The sequence below is a fragment of the Osmerus mordax genome, chromosome 15, assembly GCF_038355195.1.
Source record: "Osmerus mordax isolate fOsmMor3 chromosome 15, fOsmMor3.pri, whole genome shotgun sequence".
Lineage (NCBI taxonomy): Eukaryota > Metazoa > Chordata > Actinopteri > Osmeriformes > Osmeridae > Osmerus > Osmerus mordax.
In genome coordinates, this window is record NC_090064.1 from 11,306,261 (window position 1) to 11,331,926 (window position 25,666).

General features: G+C 49.7%; 1 protein-coding gene across 2 annotated transcripts; it reads right to left on the bottom strand.

The window, feature by feature from the left end:
* Nucleotides 1–494: 494 nt before the first annotated feature.
* Nucleotides 495–25,005, bottom strand: cacnb2a (calcium channel, voltage-dependent, beta 2a). 2 transcript variants are annotated; one of them, XM_067251225.1, is made up of 13 exons: nt 24,750–25,005; nt 16,303–16,422; nt 11,733–11,855; nt 11,415–11,551; nt 11,107–11,183; nt 10,132–10,151; nt 8,004–8,084; nt 7,799–7,857; nt 7,181–7,290; nt 5,760–5,911; nt 4,778–4,873; nt 3,949–4,131; nt 495–2,681 (listed from the first exon to the last, which is right to left on the bottom strand). In XM_067251225.1, exons 1-13 carry the CDS (start codon nt 24,780–24,782, stop codon nt 1,968–1,970), a joined length of 1,905 nt encoding a protein of 634 aa, XP_067107326.1. In that variant the 5' UTR covers nt 24,783–25,005; the 3' UTR covers nt 495–1,967. The 2 variants fall into 2 exon arrangements, with proteins under 2 accessions (XP_067107326.1, XP_067107325.1); XM_067251224.1 differs by lacking the exon at nt 10,132–10,151 and adding an exon at nt 10,419–10,552.
* Nucleotides 25,006–25,666: the final 661 nt, after the last annotated feature.

Genomic DNA, 25,666 nt, shown 5'->3' on the forward strand with positions numbered 1-25,666 from the left:
TGTACTTAAACAGATGAAGCAGTCTTGAGAGTGAGTCAGTGGGGCCTGTAGAGACGAAGGGGGATTTAAACACATGCTTATATTTAGCTCTGCCCACTCACTGTGCTGTTGTCATTTACGTTGTCATGGCGGCTCCACCTGGGATTCTCAAGATTGTTTCAGAGACTGGCTATTTATAGAGCTAGGAGGCCCACTCCTCGTCTGAGGAGGAACATTTGTTGTAAATGTCTGCGCCAGTTATAGAAAACACCAGAAGCAATAGGTATGCACACTGATAGAAAAGCCCCTATGCATTCTAAAACATATTACAGTTGCTTCAATAAATATGAACTAATTGGAGGTCTTGTCCTCTACGTTGATCCTTCACCAAGTTTATTCTTTGTATTTATACATTATGTACATACAAATGTACACCATTAAAAATGTGTAGGGTGCTACTAGAGTAGCATATAAATGGACAGTTTGTTATAATTATATTTTAGGCAAAACCTATAAACTAAAAGTCTGATCATGAATACCAGGGGGACAGGTAGAAATGTAAACAGAGGACAGTGTATCAACTCCCTTATTGTGGCGAGGGCAGCTTGTTTGACGGAGGAACATCTGGTTTTCACATGGTTCATGCAGTATAATGTCACACTTTTACTGAGAGAGTCTAGGTGTGAAATGTGTGAATCACACATTGATTTCAAGTTATCCTGAATCTCTGACCCTGTTTCTGGATTGACTAAATCTGTACTGGGTGGTACAATGGCAGGAGGTGCCCATCCCATAGACAGACTTTTATCTGCTCTGGAGTATTCACACGAGCACAAGCATGTACATTCTGTCGGTTAAATGGGGTGATTGATTTTCAATTACACCCAAACTATAAATTGTGCATTTGGCAAGGTGAAGGAGTAAATTTGGTTCATAGAATTGTCTCATTAACAAATATTTTTTTCCTTCAGTCAAATATTTTCAAGGTTATTTCATAATACACATTCTTCATCTAATTATACTGTCGGGTGAGTTTGAGTTGGTAGAAAAGACTTCTAGCTAGAACTCGTAAGCTACCATGGAGATCAGTTGCAGACAAATGACTGACAATTAAAATGGAAACATCAAGTCTTGATCACTGGACACCAATGTGAAACGTTCTATATTAAAAGTGCTCAACAGAAGGTGTATCAATGTTATAAAATGTTACTGGACCCTTATAAATAGAACAGTACTGCAATGTAAGACAGGAAGTTATGTCACTATTCTGTTGTCTTGTAAGGCAAGACTAAGGTGCGCCCCAAGGAGGCTTCAATATCAGAGGACCAAACATCTAAAATTAATGAAGCAGAATAAAAAAGCAAGCAATAAAATAGGAACCAAAACAAATAATAATACATCTGCAAATACAGCATAACCTAACTGGGTTACAGTAGGTCACCTAACCCCACTTCCTATAGTCAATCCTAGCAGTAGTCTGAAAGAACCAATTGTTCAAGTGGCAGCAAGCAAAAAAAAAAAAATATATATATAAATTAAAAAAACACACATCTAAAATCAATTTTCAAAAGGCTAATCACAGAAAGCACAGCTCAGCACAGAAAATAATTCTGTTCTGTCATGCTTTACCAAACACAGGCTTTAAAATATGCATATTTGAGAATAGTCATGCATACCCTAGCATAAACGACCACGTCTATGCATAGATACACACACACACATATACATACTGTATATATTCATATCTATTTCTATATAATCCAAATACTGCCGTTGCTAGGGTAGCAACAGCTTTTACAAAGGAAGCATACATTAACGGGAGGCAGGGGTTTGGGGAGGGAGTGTAGCAGCACAGTGGGAGAACTGAACGGTTTTCAAGAACGGAGTGTGAGCACTATGACTTAGTGTGTCTTTGTATGTGTGTATGTGTGTGTGTGTGTGTTTGTGTGTGTGGTGGGGTCCTCAGGGGACTGGGAAGGGCTAGTTTGTCACTGGTGAATGTAGGAGTCTCTGGCCCAGTCCCCTGTGTCCCCCCTCTTTTTGGGGGCCACCTCCCCCTCTCGGTCCCTGTCGCGGACGTAGTAGTGGTGGTGGTGATCACGTGCTGGTCGGTGGTGTTGGTGACCACGAGGCTTGTTGCGCTCGTTGTGGTCCTGCTCGCGCTCCTTGGAGCGGTGGTGCCCTGGGCCGTGGCCCCCGGCCTCGTCCGCACCTGCGCGGTGGTGATGGTGGTGGTGATGGTGGTTGTGGTCCCGATGAGGTAGCGCTTCGTAGCGCTGTTGCTGCTGGGGGTGCCCCTCCCCCAGCTCCTCCTCTTCCTCCTCCTCCTCCTCCTCCACTTCTTCCTCCTCCTCCTCCTGGTGGAGCAGGTGAGCGTGGGGCTCTATGTAGGCCGAGTCCCGGCTCTCGGGGGTCTCAGAGTCCAGGGTCTCCTGCCGGGAGAGTCCCCTGGCTCGGCTGCTGTTGTGGTGGTGGTGGTGGTGGTTGTGGTGCTCAGTCCTGGTGGAGGAGGAGCGGTGGTGGATGTGCTGGGGCCTCCTGGAGGACTCTGTCCTTAGGGGCCTCTCCTCCTCGTTGCCCTCCCCCTCTGCCTCGTCCTCCTCCCCCTCCGGGTCTCCCTGGTCCTGGCTCTGGTGGTGGTCCTCTCTGGAGCCCTTCCTCTCTCCCACTGCCTTATCCCCTTTCTGCTCTGCCCCGCTGCCCTGGTGGTTAGCAACACACGTGTGTTAGTGGAGTTAGACACGGCACACACGTTACGTCAACACACACACACGCACACACACACACACACACACATGCAGATCAAACAAACACAACCACCATGCATTAATTTAAAGTACACAGCATACAGTACAAAGCATGTACTGTATGCTGGTTGAATGTATACAGTATGTTCCAAACTACATTCTTACAGGAAACATTCAGTCCTTGAAGCTTGACCTGGAGAATTCAATTTCTGAAAGTGACTAGGTTCGTTTGATTATAGATTGATTTAGATTAAGTCCCAGTCCCTGTGGAATACTAATCTCTGTCCACACGGCCTACCACTCACCAGACCACAGACACACAGTCTGTCTATATCACTCATCTGAAGCTTCATCCATCTCTGCATTTTCAGTCTTACATTTTCCATTGTGGTGGCAATACATAGAAGCAGGGTACAGGGAAAGATACGTGGACATCTTAGGCACATATGTGGAATTAAGAAATAACACAATGACCTCAGTCTGAATGTTCATTATTCAGTCAGACAAAGCAAGTTATTAACCCTTTCTGTACACACCTACAATTTGTATCTACAGTATATTTTAACTAACTGAGGTGTATCATGCAAACAATTGATTATCTATGAGTTAAGGGAAATTGATAAAGATAAGACACCAAGAAAATTATTGCAACTGCAGCTGCAACCTGCAGATTGTTAAACCAATCATCCACTTGTCATCTGTGAGACACAGTTCTTGTTAATGTTTGTTACAGTGTTCATGATCTCTAAGTCGTTGTTAGTTGGACAATCTCCACCCAAGCCCCACATTCCACCTCTCTGACCTTTTATCTCCCCCTTTAATCAGCTGTTTAATACACTATACTATTTGTTTTACTCATCCCTCTCTCCTAATCCCTCTATTTCTCCATCCCTGTTTTAACTTGGCTTGTCTAATCCTGCTCATTAGGCCATGGATAGAGGGTGGCTAATCTCTACTGAGCCTGTCTCCCTGCCCTGTCTGCCTGTCTCCTTGCCCTGTCTGCCTGTCTCCCTGTCTGCCTGTCTCCCTGCCCTGTCTGCCTGTCTCCTTGCCCTGTCTGCCTGTCTCCCAGCCCTGTCTGCCTGTCTTCCCCTGTTTGCCTGCTTCTTATGCCCTGTCCTCCTGTCTCTCTACACAGTCTGCCCATCTCCCTGCACTGTATGCCCCCTCCTGGCCCAGCTCCCTGGCCCACGTTGGGCCTGAGCTTGGTGAGCACCTGTACCTGCATGCTGGAGACCAGGGCTGGGCCCGAGGGCAGGGCGGCCGTGGCCAGCTTGGCTAACAGAGGGTTGGGGGGGCTGCAGCTGGCAGGGTGGGTGCTTTTCCAGTAGGCCTCCAAGTAATCAGCCATGTGCTCACAGGCATCCTCCAGCTGGTTCTCATCCAGGATGATGTCAAACATCTCCTGAGAAAGGCCAAAAGATGGACAGAGGAAAAGAGGGAAATATAAAAAGAGAGATAAGGACAAGGGGAAAGGAGGGACAGATGGAGAAAGGAAGTAATTGCAATTGTTGCAAATGTTTTCTTAGATTTTTTTGCGTAGACTTTCAAATAACCTTGCACAGTTTAAGGAGACCTATTTCTCATACAGTTTTACTGTGAGAATCAATAAATCTGTGTCAGACACAAAATAACCCACTTACTGCAAAAGCATAAAACATTAATTATGTAAACCTTTTTCAGATCAAGCAGCCACTTGAAAAATAAATCCCACTAGGGATACTGCGTTTTAGATTTTTAAACTGAGGATTGCAGCTCTGCTAAACTAAAAGTAGTATTCAAGTAGGAAAAAGTAGGACTGGTGGCAGATCTCAGTCAGAAGCATTCCTCTGTACAGTCTCCCAGATCTACTGCTGACCTCAGATAGGAGAGGCTCACAGGCAAACCTCTGGAGTACCAGGTGGACTAGCGGACAAGCTTATGGGGACCATTGGGTCAGGCATTAAAAAGAAATCACAGATAAGGTGCACTAAGTGATGAAGAAATGATTTGGAGCGAGGTCTAGTTTTGACCTTGCCTAGCATTGACCCATGACCAGTGTGCCTACTTACAGGCGGGCACTGTGCCAGCTTGTCGGCTGCTACCATCTGGACGTTGAGGTGCTTGGCCTGAGACTTCCCTCTGGACTTAATGAGCCTCTGAAGAACCTGGGAGGGGAGAGAGAGAGGTGTGGGTATAATAATCATGAGTGTGGATCCTATTTTCTACTTCTGAGCCACAGTTGTTTCTCCATGGGTAGTGAGGAGTGTAAGAGAGGGTTTTACTCCATCCAAGTGTGATTTAGACTGACAGGACATTGATTTACAGGGGTCTCTTTCTCTATTTTACGCCTCTTCAGCAATGCTTTTTTCATTTCCTATGTAACTCAGTTTTTATTGATCACAGAATCCGGGGCTTTATTTCCATGCCGCTGAAGGTCGTTGGCTGCGATGAGTCAGTCACGTCACGCACACGCCCCTCGTTTGGACGAGGGAGCTGTCAGACGTGACAGGTCATATTTAAAAAAAACACTAAGCAAGAACACGCTCTGTAACAGAAAAGCGATATGAGCAGTGACAAGATACATCCATACAGCCCAGGCCCCCAGGGGTGTCTAGAAACCAGTACAACACTGGAGTCTAAGGAACCCTTCCCTTCAGATTGGCCGCTTCATCAATCTGTCTCTCCTGTCAGTCGGCCTTCCTCTCCAGCGGGACCCTCAGGCCACGCCCCGGGCTGCGGCGCTGCCTTCCGTCTACCCATTCACACCCGGCTCAGTTCTCACAGCTAAGTGCTGGCAGAGAATATACAATGTTTCATTAAAACAGGCTATCGCTCTAGTCTGTATGGTTTAACCTGCTCTGAGATATTACAGTGGTCATCAGAATTATCTACCTACAATAAGATCGAAGTACAACTATGGACAATGCAATGGTTTTGTGTTATATTGTATTATTGCTCTTTGGTGTACGTTAGTTATGGTGTTTTATTGTTAGTCTGGGTGTGGTCTGGTAACAGTGTCTGGTTAGTTAGGGCTTTCCCGAGCAGCCTCACCTTGGGCGAGGAGATCTTCACGTAGACAATGATGGGTGCCAGAGAGGTTTTGCCCAGCTGGGTTGGGTGGTTGATGGTGTCGGCGTCCAGAACCACGAGCTGTAAGGTCCGGGCCAGCTCGAAGATCCTCTCGATCTCACTCTGGACCTCAGCTGTGGGGAGAGAGAGAGAGAGAGAGAGAGAGAGAGAGAGAGAGAGAGAGAGAGAGAGAGAGAGAGAGAGAGAGAGAAAAAGAGAGAATATATATTAGATATGCCTTATTATCTGTTAATTAACACTTACACCAGCACCTGGATCTAAAGTGTTACCATATCTAATGAGCTTTGTATTAGCTGGGCACCCTGAGGTCATAGGCATACAACACTATCAGTTCAGGATGTTTCCTTAGTGTGGCTTGTGATTATTAACTCAAACACAGATTCTGTTTGTCCAGGTTTGAGGCCTGCTCGGATACACATGCCTAGCACTGGGTTTGTTTCCGGAAATTAAGCCACAAGGCCAGATGTTTGATGATTGGAGTGTATTGTATAATATTGCTTTTACAGCTTTCCTGTGAGAGACCTCCTATTTAAATCCCAGAGTTATGTGTATGTCTATGGGGATAAGGGGACAGGAACTGACAGACAGGACTGGAAAGCAAAGTCTCTGACATGCATGTTATAATCCTTCATCCCACAGGGATAGAGGCACAACGAGCACATCCTCAGCCTCATGTTTTTTATGTGACATTTACCATCCTGTCAGAGTAGAGCTCAGTGTGGTGTCAACACGTCTCTCCCTCCCTGAGATGATTAAATACTTATCAGTTATGAGTTGGCTGTGAATAAAAAGCACCCCCACACCTCCTCTCTCATATCTACGCCACAGTATTTTTCTGGGACGTTCCTACCGGAATGGTCACAACAAGTTAGCTCCGTAGTGGTGATGCCACATGGGGAACAGTGCCCCTCCCTCCCTCCCTCCCTCCCTCCCTCCCTCCCTCCCTCCCTCCCTCCCTCCCTCCCTCCCTCCCTCCCTTCCTCCCTCCCTCCCTCCCTCCCTCCCTCCCTCCCTCCCTCCCTCCCTCCCTCCCTCCCTCCCTCCCTCCCTCCCTCTGATGACCAGCTAGGTCCCAGCTGACGAATTTGCTATACTTGATTCAAAGCTTGTTCATCAAACACTGGCCAATCAGACGGGTTGTTGAGCTTGTTATCTGACATGCCTCTCGTCTCCAGCTCTCATTAAGAACACAAACCTGTAATCACAGGCCAAAGCCTGTCCTACTTTCCCTGCAGTGACATAGTCTGTTGACTGTTTTATTACAGGCATCATTAGGAGTGTCTCTAATCTTCTCCTCCCTTCTCGCTCTTTAAGCCTCTCTCTAGGACACGGCGGGTGAGAAGAAGAAAGAGGGGGGGGCGCATCTCTCCCTGAGAGTCTACCTAGGTTGGAGCGTGTGTTGGAGCGCTCGATGATGGCGTGCTTGCTGGGGTTGTTGAGGACTGAGCGTTTGGCGAGAGAGATGTCCGCCGTCACCCTGGTGATGGATATCCTGGGAGGAGGGGAGGAGAAGGAGGCAGAAGGCCGGGTCAGCAGCAGAGAAGAGGACAGGGACAACACCACATCAATAGACAGAGAGCTCTAGTCATGAGAAACGTTCGGCAGAGGGGAACTTTCATCAGAACGGAGAACTAATGGAACCCCTTCAAAAAGTCTTGCTAGGCAACCTTGTGGTCTGTGTACTGTAAGTTTATGGTGTGTGAGGGGTGGCCAGAAAGTGGCCGGGCCAGGGACTGGAGGATCCCTCTCAGCGCCAGGGTCCACTATGGCCTATTAAGGACATGGAGCAGGCCTATTTAAAGCAGCAGCACACATCCCCAGGCCAAACAAACTTGTTACACACTCCCTCTCCAGGGACGGCTAAATACCAGCCTATAGAACTCAGGGAGACAGAGAGCAAGAGAGAGATAGAGGGAACGAGCTAGAAAGAGCTAGAAAGAGAGAGGGTGAGGAGGGAAATGGGAAAAGGGAGGGATTCGAAAAAATCCCGTTCACATTACCTCCCCTCAAATCTGTGTTTTAAAAAGTCAAACAGCGCCTTCTGCATCATGTCCGTCACCTGAGAACAGATGGGAGAAACATTGTAACGTCCACTGTTGAGCCGGATGTGAACCGTTTCAGTGATACTAACTAATTAGTAACTTCTGAGTTCATTGCTACAGCAAGTTTCCTCCAGTTAAAACATGCATAGATTTGAAGTGCTACCTCGTAGCCCTTCAGCGAAGGTCCCACTAGGACCACTGGCCTCATGGAAGGCACAACGTCATATGGAGGAATGTGTTCCGTCTGCCGAGAAATGAGACAAGCTGTCAGCTTCACGCGTCTGGGGAGCTAACATCCACACTCACCAGCACAGACCACATAGGGAGGGAAGGGCCGGGCATAACAAACACACTTCATATTAACACACAGCTCTTTGACCCTGGAGAGACACTATCCTGTAGGTTTAAGACCTCATCAAATAGCAGGTTGATAATAAGAATCCGGTTTCTGACCACAGTAGTTGGAGGAAAATACCTACAGGAAGGAAGCTCTCCAGGATTGAGGACCGAGAGTGTTAACTTAGTGAATGATGAAATGAGGTGCTTCAGCGTGGATTTTTTTGTTTGCTATCGCCAAACATCTCAAACACATCCTGTGAGGTCAACCTCCTGAACTAAACTTGGATAACACACTGTGCTATTTGTTGAGCTCATTTCATCCTTCACCTGTTCTCTATTTTAGAGGGAGGGGAATTTGAGTCAGAGGAGAGGTTGTCGGACAAGACAGTACATCTGAAACACATTTAGTTAGTAGGCAGCGAGCAAACCGGTTAAAAGACAGACCCACTTACACAGCCAACTACAGAGTGATGGCTCAGTGTATCCATCAGCTTCAAAGAGAGACAGTGTGTGCTTGCAAGTGTGTGACAGAGCGACATCCAACTTCTAATGCTCCAGCTCTACCACCCCTCTACAGTGACAAGGCATATATTTGTGGGATCCTTCTCCTCGCGAGCTGCCCGTCAGCTACACGCCACGCAGGTAAACGAAAGCGTCGGTAGAGGCGGTGGCGTGTGATGTTAGCTCTGCAGGAGACAGGCCTGTCAGCTGTGCGGAGGGGGGAGCAGCTTGCTGGGAAGTGAGTCTGGTTCCTTACTTTTCCTCCTCTCATCGCTGACAACTGACTAGCTAGCAACTAGCTAGCATAACGTCTGTCTGGGGCTCGGCAGCATTCACATTTTAGGTCTCTATTTTTCTGTTTCTCACTCTGTCTCTCTCTCTTGTCATCACTCTGTTTGTGTTCTGCTCTAATCTTTTTTCCAGGTTCATTTAGTCTACAACCTTGTGCCCTTTTTTCTTTCTTTCTTTCTCTCTCTCTGTCTCCCTCTCTTTCATGTTGTTTAAATGTGTAACATCTGCTGCCGTCAGTGACCCCCCTGGGGACCTGGGGTGACATCAGAGCAGAAGAACGCAGCCGGCCAGTTCTGACCGCCGATCAACATGCACGCATCCCGGGACAGCCTGATGACGGACATGTCACATCCTTACCCAATCACGTCCGGAGACGTTGCGTCACATGTGGAGACTTTCTTGGACTACTGTAACTTATATGGACCCCTTTCATATTTCAGGACACGTTTATATACAACGTCCTGTTCAAAATAACCGAATCGTTTTCTTGTTGTAAAAACATTCATGCAAGCTGATCAGTGATTCCAGTAATGGTGATTATTGTCTGTGTCTTATATTGTGTGAACAGACGTAATTGTTTTACTAAAGACAAAACACAATGGTTTGGGAATGACCGCATCCACAAAACATGTGGCAAGGGTGCCTTATGGAATATTTTGAACTCTGAATATAGCCCTGTTTTACATAAGAACAAGTTTATGTAAGTTGTTCGCAAGGCACTGCACCAGAACAGACCATTGACAAAGAATATGCTTATTAGAACAAAAGCAACACCAGAAACCTGCCTGGATACACTGAGGTCTCACTGAGCTTCAATCAAACATGCACACACACACACACACACATATATAGACACTATCATAGAGGGGTGGGGGTTGCTGCAGAGAAAAGGATCAGATAGGCACATCAGCCCCCAGCTCCAGGCCCAGCTCCAGGCCCAGCACCAGACCCAGCTCCAGACCCAGCTCCAGGCCCAGCTCCAGACCCAGCTCCAGGCCCAGCTCCAGGCCCAGCTCCAGGCCCAGCTCCAGGCCCAGCACCAGACCCAGCTCCAGGCCCAGCACCAGACCCAGCTCCAGACCCAGCTCCAGGCCCAGCACCAGACCCAGCTCCAGGCCCAGGCTGGTGGCTGGCTGGGGACGTGCCGCATTCCAACTTACCGACTTCTGCTTCTGCTTAGCTACAACGGTGAAATGGAAGAGAGAGAGAGGTTAAGGACAGGAAGGCATGCTAACGACTTGACGCGGAGGGACACGGACGGTGGCACACAGAGGACAAACAGTACGGACGCTGAGTGATGCTGAGCAGCCACAGGCATTCCGTGGGAGCCGAGCGGGCGCTCAAAGAGAGAGAGACAGAGAGGGAGAGAGACAAAGAGAATAGAGAGAGAGAGAGAGAAAAAGAGAAAGAAAGAGAGAGAGAGGACCAATACAGGCGCCACGTTTACCTTCTTAAAGAAAGGCATTCGTTTCTCTTTTGCTAGGGGAGACATGACTGTGTTTGGACTGGCTTTAGGGGAGCGCAGGTTGACTGGAAGCTCATTGTCCTCTGGGTCTAAGCCTGTGGCGTCTATGTCAATGGCTATGCACACAGACAGACAGGTCCAGAGTCATACCAAGGTACAGGAAACACACAAGGCAACAACACCTGGGTCAAGGAGCATCTGTAATTTCTTAGGCTGTGAGTGATTTAATACCTGGTTGGGAACCAATTTACCAATGAGGTCATTCAAAACACACCTCAATTACTTTAAAATACAAGTGTTTGGTCTATGTTACTGACCCAGGTCTTGATGCTTCACACTAAGGTATTTAGACAGAGAGAATACAAACACCAACAGTAGACAACACAAAGGGTAAAACCACAAGAGACCCGAGACTGCAAGAAAGGCCACACAATGATACACATACTGTCAGTGTCTGAGATCTTAGCTATGATTTAGTAGCATTGAGATGAGCTCATATAAAAACACTCAGTAGAACATTCACTTTGCAGTTTGGTCTAACCATTTTAATTCCATTCTGTTTATTTATCTCTAGTCTGAGAGTCTGAAGTAAGACTGTTGTGTTAACAATTGGACAGAGTTGGTTCTCGTGATGATGTTATGAGTCTTGGCAAAGGGTCTCATTGCTTACCAGAGGAAGGAGGGGTAGATTTCCGAGAGTTAGGAACCACTTCACCTAAACTGGAGGACGAGTTTGCTCCCAATTTACTGTGTGTGAGTGAGAGGGAGAAAGATAGAGCAAGAGAGAGAGAGGGGGCGACAACAAAAGTTTTATCGTAAACGTTTGACAGCACTATTTATTCCTTGAAATGTGTTCATGCTGCTGGGGTTCATTTGGCTTCCAAGTCAGCTAGGCTAGGGAGGAAGAGAGATGGTGTGGTAGTTTCCATGGTGACGGTGATGAGGTGGGGAGGGGCGTAGGGAGCAGGGGAGTTGTACCTGGAGTGGAACTTGCCCTGCTTGGCCCTGTGTTCGTGTTGGATGCGAGTGTTCTCTATCTTCACAGGACTGGGGATGAAGCCGATCTCACAGCCTTCCTTCACCAAGCGGCCTATCCACCAGTCATTATTGAATTTCTATGGAGTCAAAGTACCTTTAGTACTCCTCTTCTTCATCATCATAATCATACATATCATAAATATCATCATCAATGTCATCCATATCACCATCACCATCCTCGTCATCATCACACAATTCACCTTCTTGATTGTGATTCAGTCGACGTTGGCGTGTGTGTGTGTGTATGTGACCCCTCACCTCTTTGACATGGAGGAAGTCTTTAGCCTCAAAGGAAATGGCCATGCCGGGCACTGGGACATCGTCGTCATGGCCGCCGCTGTAGTGGACGTTGGTGCGGACGGCAAAGGCAACCGGTTTAGTCTGTTATGGTAAAGAACCACACAGAGACCAGTCACTCACGGTATAGGAGGCTGCTGTTAAGCTCCCCCTGTCCGGGTTGTGTCGGTAGGGAGAGACTGAGATGCTTAGCGGAGTGGAGGCCTCCCTGGGTGTAGGTATGTGGGAGGTTTTTATAGTGCTATGGGATGAGGTTGTGAAAGAGAGTCGAGCTATTTTCTCCCCATTGTTGGAAATATCCCTAGTAAAGATGCTAGTGGCAGGCTGAGTCACTCCTCTATGATGTATTTATGAAAGCCTGTGGTCCTTCTGTCTCCCCCGGTCACCTTGCTATGCTAGCACACAGCCAGACACAGAAGCATAAATGCTGCCCAACCTTTATCGACACTGCAGTCAAAACATAACCATTACCCATCAAGCCAGAGAGAGACAAAACGCCACAAAGCAGCAGGAGACGACTTCATCGCTTCAGCCTTTTTGGCCTCATAAATAACGACAGGCAACCGCGTTCATGTAAATGGTGTGTAAATCCAGCCTTGAAACTTTAAAGCCGTTGGATCGATAACGGCCTCCACCTATCTCATCATCTGTGACCTTCTCATCCGGGATAGCCTGTCCCTCCAGATAACACATAAAGCTAATGAACTGGTTCAGTTCCCCACAGGGGAGTTCTGACACTATGTAGCCGCTCCACGTTGTGAATTGATCGGGCATCCGCGATGCTAACCCTCCGTTCCGGACAGGAGCTAAGCCTCACAGCAGTAGTGAGGCATTACATTTTCGGCAAAAAGGGGATTTAACAAAGACTTAAACAAAAAATAGGTCACTGAGAAGAGGAAAGAGTGGGCACGCAACACACATAGACGCACACACACACACACACATACACAAACACTCTAAATCTCAACCTGACAGTAGACAAAAAAAAACATAATTTAAGGTAAATTCTTCTTAGAATTACATCAAATGCTATTGGGCACAGCATTGTAATCCGCAGTGAGTCTGAGTATGGCAGCGGCAGGGACAGTGGCAAGTGACATGGACGTGGCCCCCTGTCCAGATCACATGACCTCCTGCCAGCGAGAGCGTGACGAGCCTGCCTGTCTGTCTGGGGCCGTCTGACTTAACAGACGCGGCGAGTGCGCAGTGTGCTGTGGTGTACTGTAATCCTCCAGAAGGACTCTGGTTTACATGGTCACCTGCCGATGAGATGGACCGGATTAGCTGGACTGGATTAGCTTGATACAGTAGAATAGAGTAGAATAGACTACAGTAGAGTAGATCAGAACCCAGCAGAGTCGAGCCGAGTCTTGAAGATCAGAGTAGAGTGGATTAGTGAACCTTGGATGGGCTGGTGGGGAGGGATCTCTGTGTTTCTGCTGCCCTTCACTGTCAGGTCATGTTCTGTATGAATATGGGACAGGCGCACACCCACCATGATTAACTATGAAGACACGTGGCTTCAAACATCACCATAGTACTCTCTAAAGTACTTATAGGGGCCCGCACAGCACGTAATGGGACATGCTAATAGCAGTGGTATGTATGCGCGGGTGTCCATGTCAATGTCGTGAGATCCCATCTCTGGGCTACAGTGTGTGTACTGTACAGGCACAAGATGACACATGGAGGACGCTGTGTCCTTGATGATCGCGTACTTGATGAGCCACATGGGTACATTAAGGCAAGGCTTCTGTCAGGAGGAGTGTGTGTGTGTGTGGGGGGGGGGGGTCTCTCTCATGGCCTGTTGCCTCTCCACCACCTCTCAGCTTCTCCACAGTCACCCAGCAGGGATACATTTTAGGGATCTGTGGCACTTTTTGGTGGCTGGTTTGATGGCATTTTACAAGCAACACACACACACACACACACGCACACACAGAGTCTCATGTGCCACCTCCGATCCCGGGTGACAGCCAGTGTAATGGCTCCACACAACTGGTTCCCTCTCCTGTCTCAGGCTATAGACCCCTGCTCTCTCCCTCCTCAGTAGGTATCTCAGCCTTTTCATTACGCATTCTGTATTGACCGCTAGGAAAGAGAGAGCAAGAGGGAGAAAGAAAGGGGGAGGGGAGATGAAGGGAAAGAGGGACTGAGAGAATGATGGAGGAGGGGAGAGAGTGAAGAGGAGGGAGAGCAGGTAAGAGGGGGATATGAAGAATGAAGGGAGAATGTGAGAAGGGGGATTGAAAAGAAAAATAGAAAGACAGGGACAGGAATAAGAAATGGAGTGAAATAGAGACTGTGGGATAGACAGAGGTAGAGATAAAAGGCTTGAAAGGAAGGCAGCTACTATGTGGTCAATGGCCAATCACCATTGACCAATCCTCCATTAGACCCCTCCGCACCCAATGAATATTTCCTGAGCTAATATCCCCCGGTCTTCGCTCCGCCCACACTCACGCGTGCTGAGCGTTCTCAGAGAGTTGCTGATTGGCCCATGTAGCGCGCATCATGAGCGTTTTCATTAGGAGATCCACGGCGATAGATAATTTCTCGAACATTTCACCTTGGGTGCTCTTCATCGTTTTGATAGGAATCGTCCTGTCTTAGCCCGGCAGCAGGCTTGTTCTAGAGGGGAGCCTGCTGCTACTGCAGACTGGTTCAATCGAGCTTTAATGCGACACAGTAAGGTCTCCGTGACCTTCATCAATCCAGCATGGGCTTTTTTGAGTTTATAAATGAGCATAGCCCATATGGCTATTTATTTATTACAGCGCTGCTTTGCATAATAAAACTGAATATAAGGACAGCCCCCTGAAGGCCAGATACTGAAGAGTTTGTTTGAATATTTAACATTTAAATCCTACATGTATTCATTAGGATGACTGGAAATGTGCAGAGACACCAAGAGGGTTGGGGTCGTTGGTGTGCTCATGTGTTTGTCTGAATAAAATTCCATGGATTTTCATAGAAGTTGCAGTCTGACGTCAACAGTCTGTCTGAGGGGCCCCGAAAGATTCCACCAGCAGCTGTAGGTCCCACTGGACCAATCAGAGCCGAGTCCTGCCCTGTCTCTGGAGTCTCAGGCCCCTGGGTCTGCTGGGACACTCTGTGCCCTGTGATGCACTCACGCTCACGGTCAGGGCCGGACAGGATGTGTCCTGTCTCAGCGTGACAGGACTGGGTGTTGGGGTGTAGAGAGAGCGCCGCTGATCTGAGACAGCCGCTTCACACAGCTCTCTGCCATTTGAACGGGCAACGTCTTGACTATTTGACTACATTTCAAATGTGGTTTTAAGACGCTTGGTAAAGTTGCTCCATAAACTACAGACACACCTGAGAAGTCATCGGAGGAGACTGCTAAGAGAGGACCACATCTCCCTAATGGAGATCCCAACGCTTAGTGAGGTCGTGTTCAGAGGCGCGGAAGTCCACAGAGCTTTTGCCACGATGTACTTACTGTACAAACTGTGGCTCTACTGAAGACAACTTGTTGTGTATTACAGCTCATAAACCATTACAGTCATCAGGGCTGCCCTTTCACTGACCCTCCCTCCCTCGTCTGAGACCTGATCAACGAGTGGCTGCTTTTACAGCTCCTGCCGTATATATCAGCGTCCGCTGGTGGGGGTAATCCACGGCAGGTTATCTGCTGCCAACTTATCTTTTTTAATTAGCGAACAGGAGGGCCTCGTTCTGGGACGTAAAACCCTCCAGCTGCTCCGACGCCCCTCTCCAGGCGGAGAGCAGGAGGAGGGAGAGGAGATGATGCCAGAAGGAGGTGGCTGAGGGAACGGCTGGAGGTTTGAGGCTGAGGGGGCCATGCGGAACCGGAGAGCTCCACCCTCTCCTCTCCCCTTCCCTGAGATATGCTTCTCTGCTGTCCCCGGCTGCTGACCTGAGAGAGCGGAGGCCACCTGCGGCCACTGAGCTTCACAGGTGCTGGATGCAATCATGTTTCCTGGACTGACTGCTCCTCCTCACACTAACACCCTGCTCAGGCTATGGTCGCTACCTCGCACGGCTATGCCCGGAGGGAGAGGAGGAGAGAAGGTGTGGGAGTGGAGGAGAGAAGGTGAGGGAGAGGAGAGAATGTGAGGGAGAGGAGGGGAGAAGGTGAGGGAGAGGAGGAGAGAAGGTGAGGGAGAGGAGGGGAGAAGGTGAGGGAGAGGAGAGAATGTGAGGGAGAGGAGGAGAGAAGGTGTGGGAGAGGAGGGGAGAATGTGAGGGAGAGGAGGGGAGAAGGTGAGGGAGAGGAGGAGAGAAGGTGAAGGAGAGGAGGAGATAAGGTGTGGGAGAGTAGGAGAGAAGGTGAGGGAGAGGAGGAGAGAAGGTGTGGGAGAGGAGGGGAGAAGGTGTGGGAGAGGAGGAGAGAAGGTGAGGGAGAGGAGGAGAGAAGGTGTGGGAGAGGAGGGGAGAATGTGAGGGAGAGGAGGGGAGAAGGTGAGGGAGAGGAGGAGAGAAGGTGAAGGAGAGGAGGAGATAAGGTGTGGGAGAGTAGGAGAGAAGGTGAGGGAGAGGAGGGTACCTTGGCCTTCTCGAGCTGGGCTTGGGCCTGGCGCTCGGCCTCTCTTCGCACCGCCTCCTTATCCTCCTCCAGGGACACATCTGAGTCTGATGGACGGCTGGTGTAGGAGTCCGCCGAACCCTGCAGGAGAACACACACACACACCTTAATGTCACGCCGTCGCACAAACTCAACGATACATTCAGGACTGGCGTCCAAAACACAATTTTTGTGCAGTTATTGTGCAAACACACTAGATCAGGTACTTTGTCTAAGAGTAGAATGGCCATGAACCCAGCCATGGCCACATTCAGCTCTATAGGTGGAACGACCCAGAGGTCAAGTTGAGGAGAATGGTCCTCAGTGATTATATTGACACCGTAATCCAGAGGGCACAAGCAGACATGAACATAACAAAATATAGCAGTGGTAACCATGGAACCCCTCCTCCCAAGCCTCCGTCCACCTCACAATCAGCAGGACACGGTCTGTCTCAGACAGCCTCCGAGTGTCATCTCCCTCCAGGCCTTCTTCTCATCCATCCCTCCCATGGTCTCAGCTGTTCCCCAGCAGAGCTCTCTGTAGCTGGGATGAGCTACTATTGGAAAGCTGGAGGCTCCAATTTGGGCTTGTGTGTGAGTGACGGGGTTGTGGGTGTGCGTATGCATGTGTGTGCGTGTGTGTACGTGTGTGTGTTTTGATACGTCTTTGAGCCTGGAGGCATGTAAAGAGGCAGACATATGTACCACCTGACATTTTGTCACTCCACAGTGAACAAGCGCTGTGTGTCTGACGCGCACGCACGCACGGACACACCTCACCTCATCCTCTCACCTGCGCACAGTCAAGCCATCTCAAGGCCTCTCATTCATCCCACTGCACCACTCTGTTCTGTCTGGGTTAAAAATAACCTCTCAGCACGCTCTGCCTGCGTGACTACAACTACCCAACAGTCCTCAGATCACACACACACACACGCACACATGCACACAAAATGCACACGCTCTCTCTTCAATACACACATATACACGTAGCATTCCCAAGAGCATCTGACTATTCTGAACATGTCACCTTCTGTGTGTGTGTGTGTGTGTGTGTGTGTGTGTGTGTGTGTGTGTGTGTGTGTGGAACTGGAATCCCTCCACTCCATTCCTTCTAGTCCCCAACATCACCCATGTGTCTGCCACATAGTACATGAAGCAGCGCTCTCCACTCTCTGCGTGTCTCTACAGCACGGCCGCCTAAAAATACACCTCTCTGATTCTGCTCATCTGAAGCGTCACTCATTAACTATCCATGGGCTCTCTCACTACCTGCCCCTGAACCAGGCTCAGTGAATAACTCCCTTTAATCCTCTCCTACCTCATACATGATACAGTGCAAAAACCTTGAAACGATCCTCACATTATATCCAACACCCTTTCATCTCTCCAACCAGTGTCTCCCCACATCCATCAACCAGTCTCTCCCCACATCCCACTGGAAGCCTCTTCTATATCCTAGCACGCTCTCTCTTTGAAGACTGTGTGTGCGCATTCACTTCTATATTCACCACAGACATTAGAGGAGTATGCATTAAACATTCAGATGCTATCGGATATTTATATTCTAATCCATGGTGTCAGGACCGCCAATGAGACTCAGTCCCAGAGTGGTTCTGGAGGATGTGATATGGAGCCCTACCAAGATCTGACAGTGTGTGTGTGTGTGCCTGTGCGAGCGCCCCGCATTAAACAGCGATGACAGATGCACCCCTCCCTCTCATCATCACCATTGCAGAATGACAACACCACCTTGAACCCAGGAGATAGATGGATAGATGGGAGGATAGATGGATTCATGAACAGCACACGCAAGGAAACACACAAACACTGAAGCTCACATGCATTCCTGTACACAAACACACACACACAGACACACACACACACACACACAGGTGAGCCTATATTAGTAACAAGAACGGTGGTCTTACGCAGGCGTCGGGGCTCTTGACGCGACCTCCCTTGGCTCTTTTCAGCAGTCGGATCCAGGTGGCCTTCATCAGCCAACCTGCCTCACTCAGTGTCCAGGGCCACTGCTCTGCCTGCTGCTACAAGCGCTCCCCTCCACCCCCCGTCTCCACGGCTACAGCCCACAGGCACGCGCCTTCAGAACGACGGCTTCCCGGGACGCTACGCATGCGACTGCGACGGCCTGTGGCGACGACGCCACGCGGAAGGATGCCTTTGCAAACTTTCTCCAAGCGCTACCTCGGTTGCTAATGCTACACTTAGGGGATAGAGCTAGCGGTGGCTCGGAGTTCACTGAGAGAACTACAGTACGCTTGCTGCTACCGCTTCAGGAGCCTGTGCTGTGTGCTGAAGGTGGGTCCACAGACAGCTGTGTGACAAGCAGAGAGAGCTCCGGCTACCGGTCCTGTTGGCGCTTGAGAGCGCGTCGTCCATAAGAGACGTCCGCCGCTCGCTGCATAATCTCCCCCGCGTCCCCACCACTCCCGTCTTCCACGCTCAGGGAACCTTGGCCAGGGCTCAGCCTGGGTGCTGGTGCGTGCTGGGCGGCCACGGCGCAGCTCCGGAGCGCCCTGCTCATGCCCCGCTCCCGGCTCCAGAGCCAGTCACTCCCCCAGCCCCGGTCCTGCTGTGTCGCTCCTGCTCTGCCGTCGCCTGCCCAGGCTGGTCTGCCATGCTCCTCCGGACAGGCGGTTACACGGGGCTGCGCACCTCTCCGCACTTCTCGTCTCTTGTCTCCTCTCCTCTCTCTCCCTGGGTCCTGGAGACTCACAGCTGCGGCTGCTGCTGCTGTTACGGATGCTAACGCGCGGCTGACGCTACAGTCAGGTGCCGCTGCGATTCCCACTCCCAGCCCTCAGCACGTCTATGTCTGTGTCTCCCTCACCGCCTCGCAGGCTCTTCTGCACTCCGCGTCTGCAGCTCTGCCTCTTTCTCCCTCTCGCTCTCCCTCCTTCCTCTCTCTCTCTCTCTGCCTCCCCTCCGTATCCGTCTGGCCAGCCTCTCTACCCCTCCTCCTCCTCCTCTATGGTTTTTCTTGGTTCCCCCTCACAGTGTCTCCATCTGCTCTGGAGCCAGGGCTGTGATGGATGCGAGGCAGACCGCTGCACTCCCTCGTCCCCTGTGCGGGTTCCGTTTGTCAACTGTGTGCGTTTCTCCGTACTCCGAGCTCCCAGTTGCGTGCACGCACACATACACACTCCCACCAACACAAAAGAAGCTTCATAAACATTGGATCTTTATGGACTGACATGTAACCCCCCCCCCCCACACACACACACACACACACACAATGTACACTAGTTATGATCATGAGTCCAAAGTTTATTTGCCTGCCTCTCGGTCTCTGGGGAGGAGCATGCTCAGTCGCACTCACATGCATCTAAAATCACACCAGCACACACTGGCATGTCAGACTGAGCCCACACAGAGAAGGAAGAATGGAAACGGGTGGAGGGGGGGGGATGAGAGAAATGAGTGAGAGAGAGAGAGGGACAGAGAGAGGAAGAGAGGTGACAAAAGGGAGATGGTGAAAGAGAGAAATTGCAAAAGAAAGTCTGAACATTGTGGGGAGGAAGAGAGAGAGGGAGAGAGAAGGAGGGAGAGAGAGATAAAGAGAGAGTGACATATAAATAGCCCCTGTCTTCAGAGCATCTCCTCGCCACTCTGATCTTAGCTTGAGTGATTCACCAGACTCCAGCATTCCAAACCCCAGCACATCAGATCACTGGTGATTCATTACATGTGAACACTGCAAAGTCACACTGGACTGATTAGAGTAATTGTAACTTTAATTAAAAGCTCCCACCCCTGCAATCATTGTGATGATAGGTAAGAAGGAGAGGACAGAACAATGGCAGGGGAAGCTGATTCAGAAATGCAAGTTTCTAGTCACCACTGCCCGTCGCGTGGTAGAGGTCATCAAAGGTCGGGGGGGTGGGAGGGAGAAAGGTCACCTGACATGTCAATGTAGAGGTTTTTTCTGTGTGTTTCGGTGGCAAGTGGTCATTCCTCTAGGAGCTCTGACATGAGACATGAGAGGACGACACACTCGTTACATTAGATCTGCTTATCGTAACCAATCAATGCCACGGCTACATGCCCCCTCCCCCTGCCCCTCCCCAGGGCCCTCCCAGCTAGCGCCCGCACTTCTGACACGCTGATATAAATGCCTCCGACATGAAAAGCAAGACTGGAGGAGAGAAATATGATTTCAGCTCATTAATACCCATTAAACCAATTTGGTTAATGAGCAAATGCAGGATGCGACCATTACATAAACCAGATACAGATTTGGAGAAGAATAGATGAGTTTGACTACACAGGGGCAGGTGACCTAGGGAGCAGATAAAAGGCCCTCCACTCAAGTCAGAACAGGAGCGACAGCAGCAGTGTTCAGAGCCCATCCTCCCAGCAGCCTGCCTGATGCCAGGTGTGTAGAAAGAGAATGGGCTGTTATTGGAGCACTGTGATTGACACGTACGGTGGCAGACATTGTGAGAGAGGGGAGTGGGGGTCACATGACACCAGAGGGCCACAGATGTTCTCCCAGTGGAGTGACGTGCCCAGAGAGAGGTGAAGAGAGAGGGAGGGAGGGAGATGGAGGGAGATGGAGGGAGGGAGATTGAGGGAGGGAGATGGAGGGAGGAAGGGAACGAAGGAAAGAAGGAAGGAGGGAGGGAGATGGAGATGGAGAGAGGGGAGGGAGGGAGGGTGACATGGACTCACACTGACAGACTGAGTCTGGCTGCAGGACAGGACTGACCTCTGGACCCAGACCTGCACTGATATCAATAGAATACAGCCCAGAATATAGCCTACAAACAGACTGGAACCAGCTAGCTCTGACCTGAGGAGACAGAAAGAGACAGTTTGGGTGTGAACGTGTGTGTGTATGTGTGTGTGTATGTCAGTGAGTGAGAAAGTGAGAGAGAGGCGGGGTAAGGGAGTAGAGAGTGTACTATAATATAATCTATTATGTACACAATGTGTTAGGTAAGCACTGCATGTCTATGTGTGTGTGTGTTTGTGTGTGTGTGGAAGGGGGGGTGCTAGTGCTTCTGTGGTCTCTGTAACGGTCTTATCGATCCCTCTGGACAGGGTTCTGGCTGCGAGGTCACATGTGGTCACCACCCGCGGAGGTCACACCAAGAACAATACATTACAACACTACAAACCACTACAGCTAATTGGCAAAGAATGCCTGGCTGGACAGTGGTGTTTGTGTGATTGTGTGATTGTGTGTGTGTGTGTGTGTGTGTGTGTACGTCCTGCGTGCAGGGGGTCTCCTTCAGTAGAGGCCACACCAGGGAATCTGCCGTCGTGTTACATCCAAACGGCATTGTTACATATCTGGAACACTCGTTCTGTACTTCGCTCTGGATAAGAGCGTCTGCTAAATGACTAAATGTACTTCCACTATGGGTTCAACAGTACTCTCCAGTACGTTATGTAGACCATGGGGCCTTAGTGTCTGCTCTCTGTTTTCCCTCACCTCCTTCCCTCTTCCCCCTCTCCCCATCTCCTTCACCGCTACCTTGCACTGGCCCACACAGAATTCTCCAGTGTTCCCTCTCTCTGGCTCTCTCGTTCTGTCTTCCCGTCACATCCCATTTTCTCCCACAAACCTAATCTTTCTTTCCTTTCAACCCCCCCCCCTCCACCCCCTCTCTATTTCACTTTCTCTTTAGTTCCGATCGCACTCTTTTCCCTCCTTCTCCAGGCTCTCTGACCTGTGTGCTATTCTCTTAGAGGTCGGACAGAAAAAATGAGATGAAAAACAGTCATATCTAGCATATTCAGCTCTTTAACACTTCATGAATAGCCTTCTAGAGTAAGGAAATCTAACACTGTATCTAACACAATCTTTAACACTCTTTCATGGTGGTTATCGCTGCACACACTCATCTTCTCCACAGAGCCGGGGAGAAGCAAACACCGAGGCAGAGTGACCAGCTACAAAGAAGAGTATGCGTATCACAGCAACGAGCAAGAGTCTGAATTGAACACTCATTTCAGGTCCACACGTTGGGCCTCACAGACTGACATCTCTCTAATCCCAGTCCCTATCTTCCTGATATTTCACGCCAGACGGCATTTAGACGGCCCGGTTCGGGATGTTCTAATCTCCCGTGGCAGGCGGGGGACTGGTCGCCGGGGGAACACAGGGACACAGCTGTTTGGGTGACTCATTCAGGACCGAAAACAAAACCCACGTTGGCTTCACGGCTGTCTGTCCATCAGCCCCGCGGAAAGTGAAGGACACGTTCAGAAACACGTCACGAGCAGCACAGTGTCTCACAGGACGCATCGGCACAAGACAAGCAGACAACAAAAGCTGTATGTAACTAAACACAATGACTTTGTCTTCTGCTGGCAGTGGAGAGAGAGACGACGGAAGAACAAAAAGAACAAGTAGGAGTGACAGCTTGTGTGTGTGTGTGTTTGTGACAGAGAGACAGAGAGAGGGAGAGAGAGACACAGAGAGGAGAGAGAGAGGGAGAGAGGAGAGAGAGAGACAGAGAGAGAGGAGGGACAGAGGGAGAGCCAGAGGGAGAGAGAGAGACCAACCGAGTGATTTAGTGAGCAGAGATGGATGGAGAGAGATGATGGGGAAGGTGGGGAGTGCGGTGGGTGGAGTAATGGTTTCTCTGGCGCGCGGGGAGAGAGGCATTGGCTGCGCGGACGTCAAGGTGACACCGGCAGGCATGGGAAAAGTGTTTGCCCAGCATTCTGTGTGCCAAACATCCTCTCCTGTGCATTAGATAAGTGCATCATCCCATCCAGGTGATGTACCCGCCAGGTTGTCAATCACATGACAGGATCCCAGAGAACGGATTGGCTAAGTGAGACGGTCACTTGGGAAACAAAAAAACAAGACCAAGCAGTTCCTACAGTACTCAGTTAGCCAGAGAGTTAAAAAGAGGAGGCGGGTAAGAGAGGCGGGAGAAGGTAATTAAATGAGTGTGGATATATCCATGGGGGACACTGTGTGTATGTATGTGTGTGAGGGAGGGAGGGAGGTGTAGAAAGAGCCCGGCATGACTGTGGATGATTCATGAGATGCTTTACTGCTACTGGGGCAAGAACTGGGACTAGTAGAAGGGTTGGTACGGGGACTAAGGCACACACACACACACACGCGCGCTCACACACACACACTCTCTCTTCCACTCCGTGTAGGAATGAGTAGTATAGAGTTTCGTGCTGGCTCAAAGGGCATCTAACAATGTTGAAACACGGGTCGATAAGTATGTGTACGCAAACCCACAGCAGGATTTCCTCCAGTGTACACCTCAAGGATCAGAGGATGCCTGGGCCACTCACAGCCCTCACATACACTTTAACTGAGAGTGGCGGTGCGAGGGACAGTGTGTGTGAGTGTGTGTGAGTGTGTGTGTGTGGGGGGGGGGGACAGCTGGTCAGGTAGTCCCCTGTCTCCAGCTCACACGGCCAAATGAGTCAACAAGACGGACAACAGCATCTGGCACATACACACACACATACAGTACACACTGTCACTCACACACACACACCTACACACAAGCACTGTCACACGCACGCACTGTCACATATACACACACACACTGTGTTTGTTTAAGTGATTTGACCAGAGCAGACATATTAAGTTGTGGAAGTGTGGACGAGCCAGTCATCCTGTTATCAGCGAGCAGAGGATACTAAAAGCTTTCAGCACTGTATCCTCTCTCTCTCTCTCTCTCTCTCTCTCTCTCTCTCTCTCTCTCTCTCTCTCTATCTCTCTCTCTCACACACACACACACACACACACACACGCCGGAACACCCCCACTGTAAACACACAAGATAATGAAACTGAAAAGCAGAGAAATGGAAGGCTGATGGAAGGCGATCCTTTGTTGGTGGAATGCTGCCAGCATCTACAGTACAATGTTCCATGCTTCTTTCCAGGTGTTTATTTTCCTTCCTTCAAACAAGTCGTTAACTCCTATCGCTGCTCACCACTTAAGGATAGTAAAGCCCACGCACGGACAGTCGCAAATTCAGACAAGATGCTGAGTGTCTGCTCACAACAGCCCCCCTCTCAAACACACCACACGCATCCCCCCCCTCCTCATCCAAGACCAGCTCTTGAGCACGCTACAAACAAGTTCTATTGTAGTGAATTTACAAAACCAACCAAGTAAACTTCCAGGAACGGGGGACAAGGAAGGAAAGTAGGAAGTGTAGGATTACGCCCTTCAGATCCTGGATTTTACAAAAAAAACACACACACACACACACAAAAAAACAAACATTCTACCGCATTCCAACAACTCTTCTTCTTTGTTTCGGAAAAGCGAGGGTAAGAAGGCAGAGAAGAAGACTCCTGCTGTCTCTGTACGCCACGACCACAGTTCACACTGTTTACATACTGTTTGTTTAAGTGTATGAGTGTGTTAGTGTGACCGTGTTTCCACTGAGGTCGTATATCAGGACTCACCACATCAGACTCCTCGCTGCCGGACAGATGCATGTCTTCCCCTGGCCAGCTCCACTGTCTGATGGGGAGATCTCCTCACCATCTGTCCATCGTTTCCCTAGCAGAGCAACACCTATGCCTCCTCTCCTCCTACTTCTCTCCTTTCTTTTCGATCTCTTTTCGCCCGCTCTGCTCCCTGAAGGCGAGGTCTCCTCCTCTCCGGGGCAGCCCGGGCGGTGGGAGCTGGAGTCCGGGGGTGAAGGTGGAGCTGCGGCCCTTGTATGGGCCACGTCTGTCCCAGCTGAGAGGCAGAGGCAGACGAGCCTCTTTCTTTCCCACGCTGGGAGAAAACTCTTTCAGAACGGAGCGACCGTCCTCCAGTCCCGAAAACAAGCTACCCTCTGCCCCCTCCCCCCGTGCTCTCCTCCCACACACATACACACAAACGCAGGCGCGCACACACACACACAGCCAGTTAGGAAGTAAGGACGCTGGCCAACAGGGCAGGCCTAAAAATTCCAGAATGCACCAAAAGCAGCTGGAGCAGCGTTTAATGTGTGCGAGTGTGAGTGTGTGATCCCAGCCGTTTACATGTGTTCCTCTGCGCCTTGAAGAGGTTAGACTCGGAGGAGCGGAAGAGTGAGAACTGAACTCACCCACCGTAGATGGTCTCGACACATGTTCCCGAGTCCCACACTGCAGGAAGCAATTATGTTCACTATGTCGAAAATATGCGATACCCACCGGCTCAATCAACAAAGGATTAAAACTGATTGTACATAAAAGAACGCTGTCGAAGTACTGATTTCTAATCACTCTTCAGGAAACCAGTGGCAGAGCAGATGAAGTATTCCAGGTTGTTATTGTAAATACTGAGATCTAAGAAAGGACATTTCAATCTCTCTCGAAACCCACAGAAACACGCACACCAAAATGGA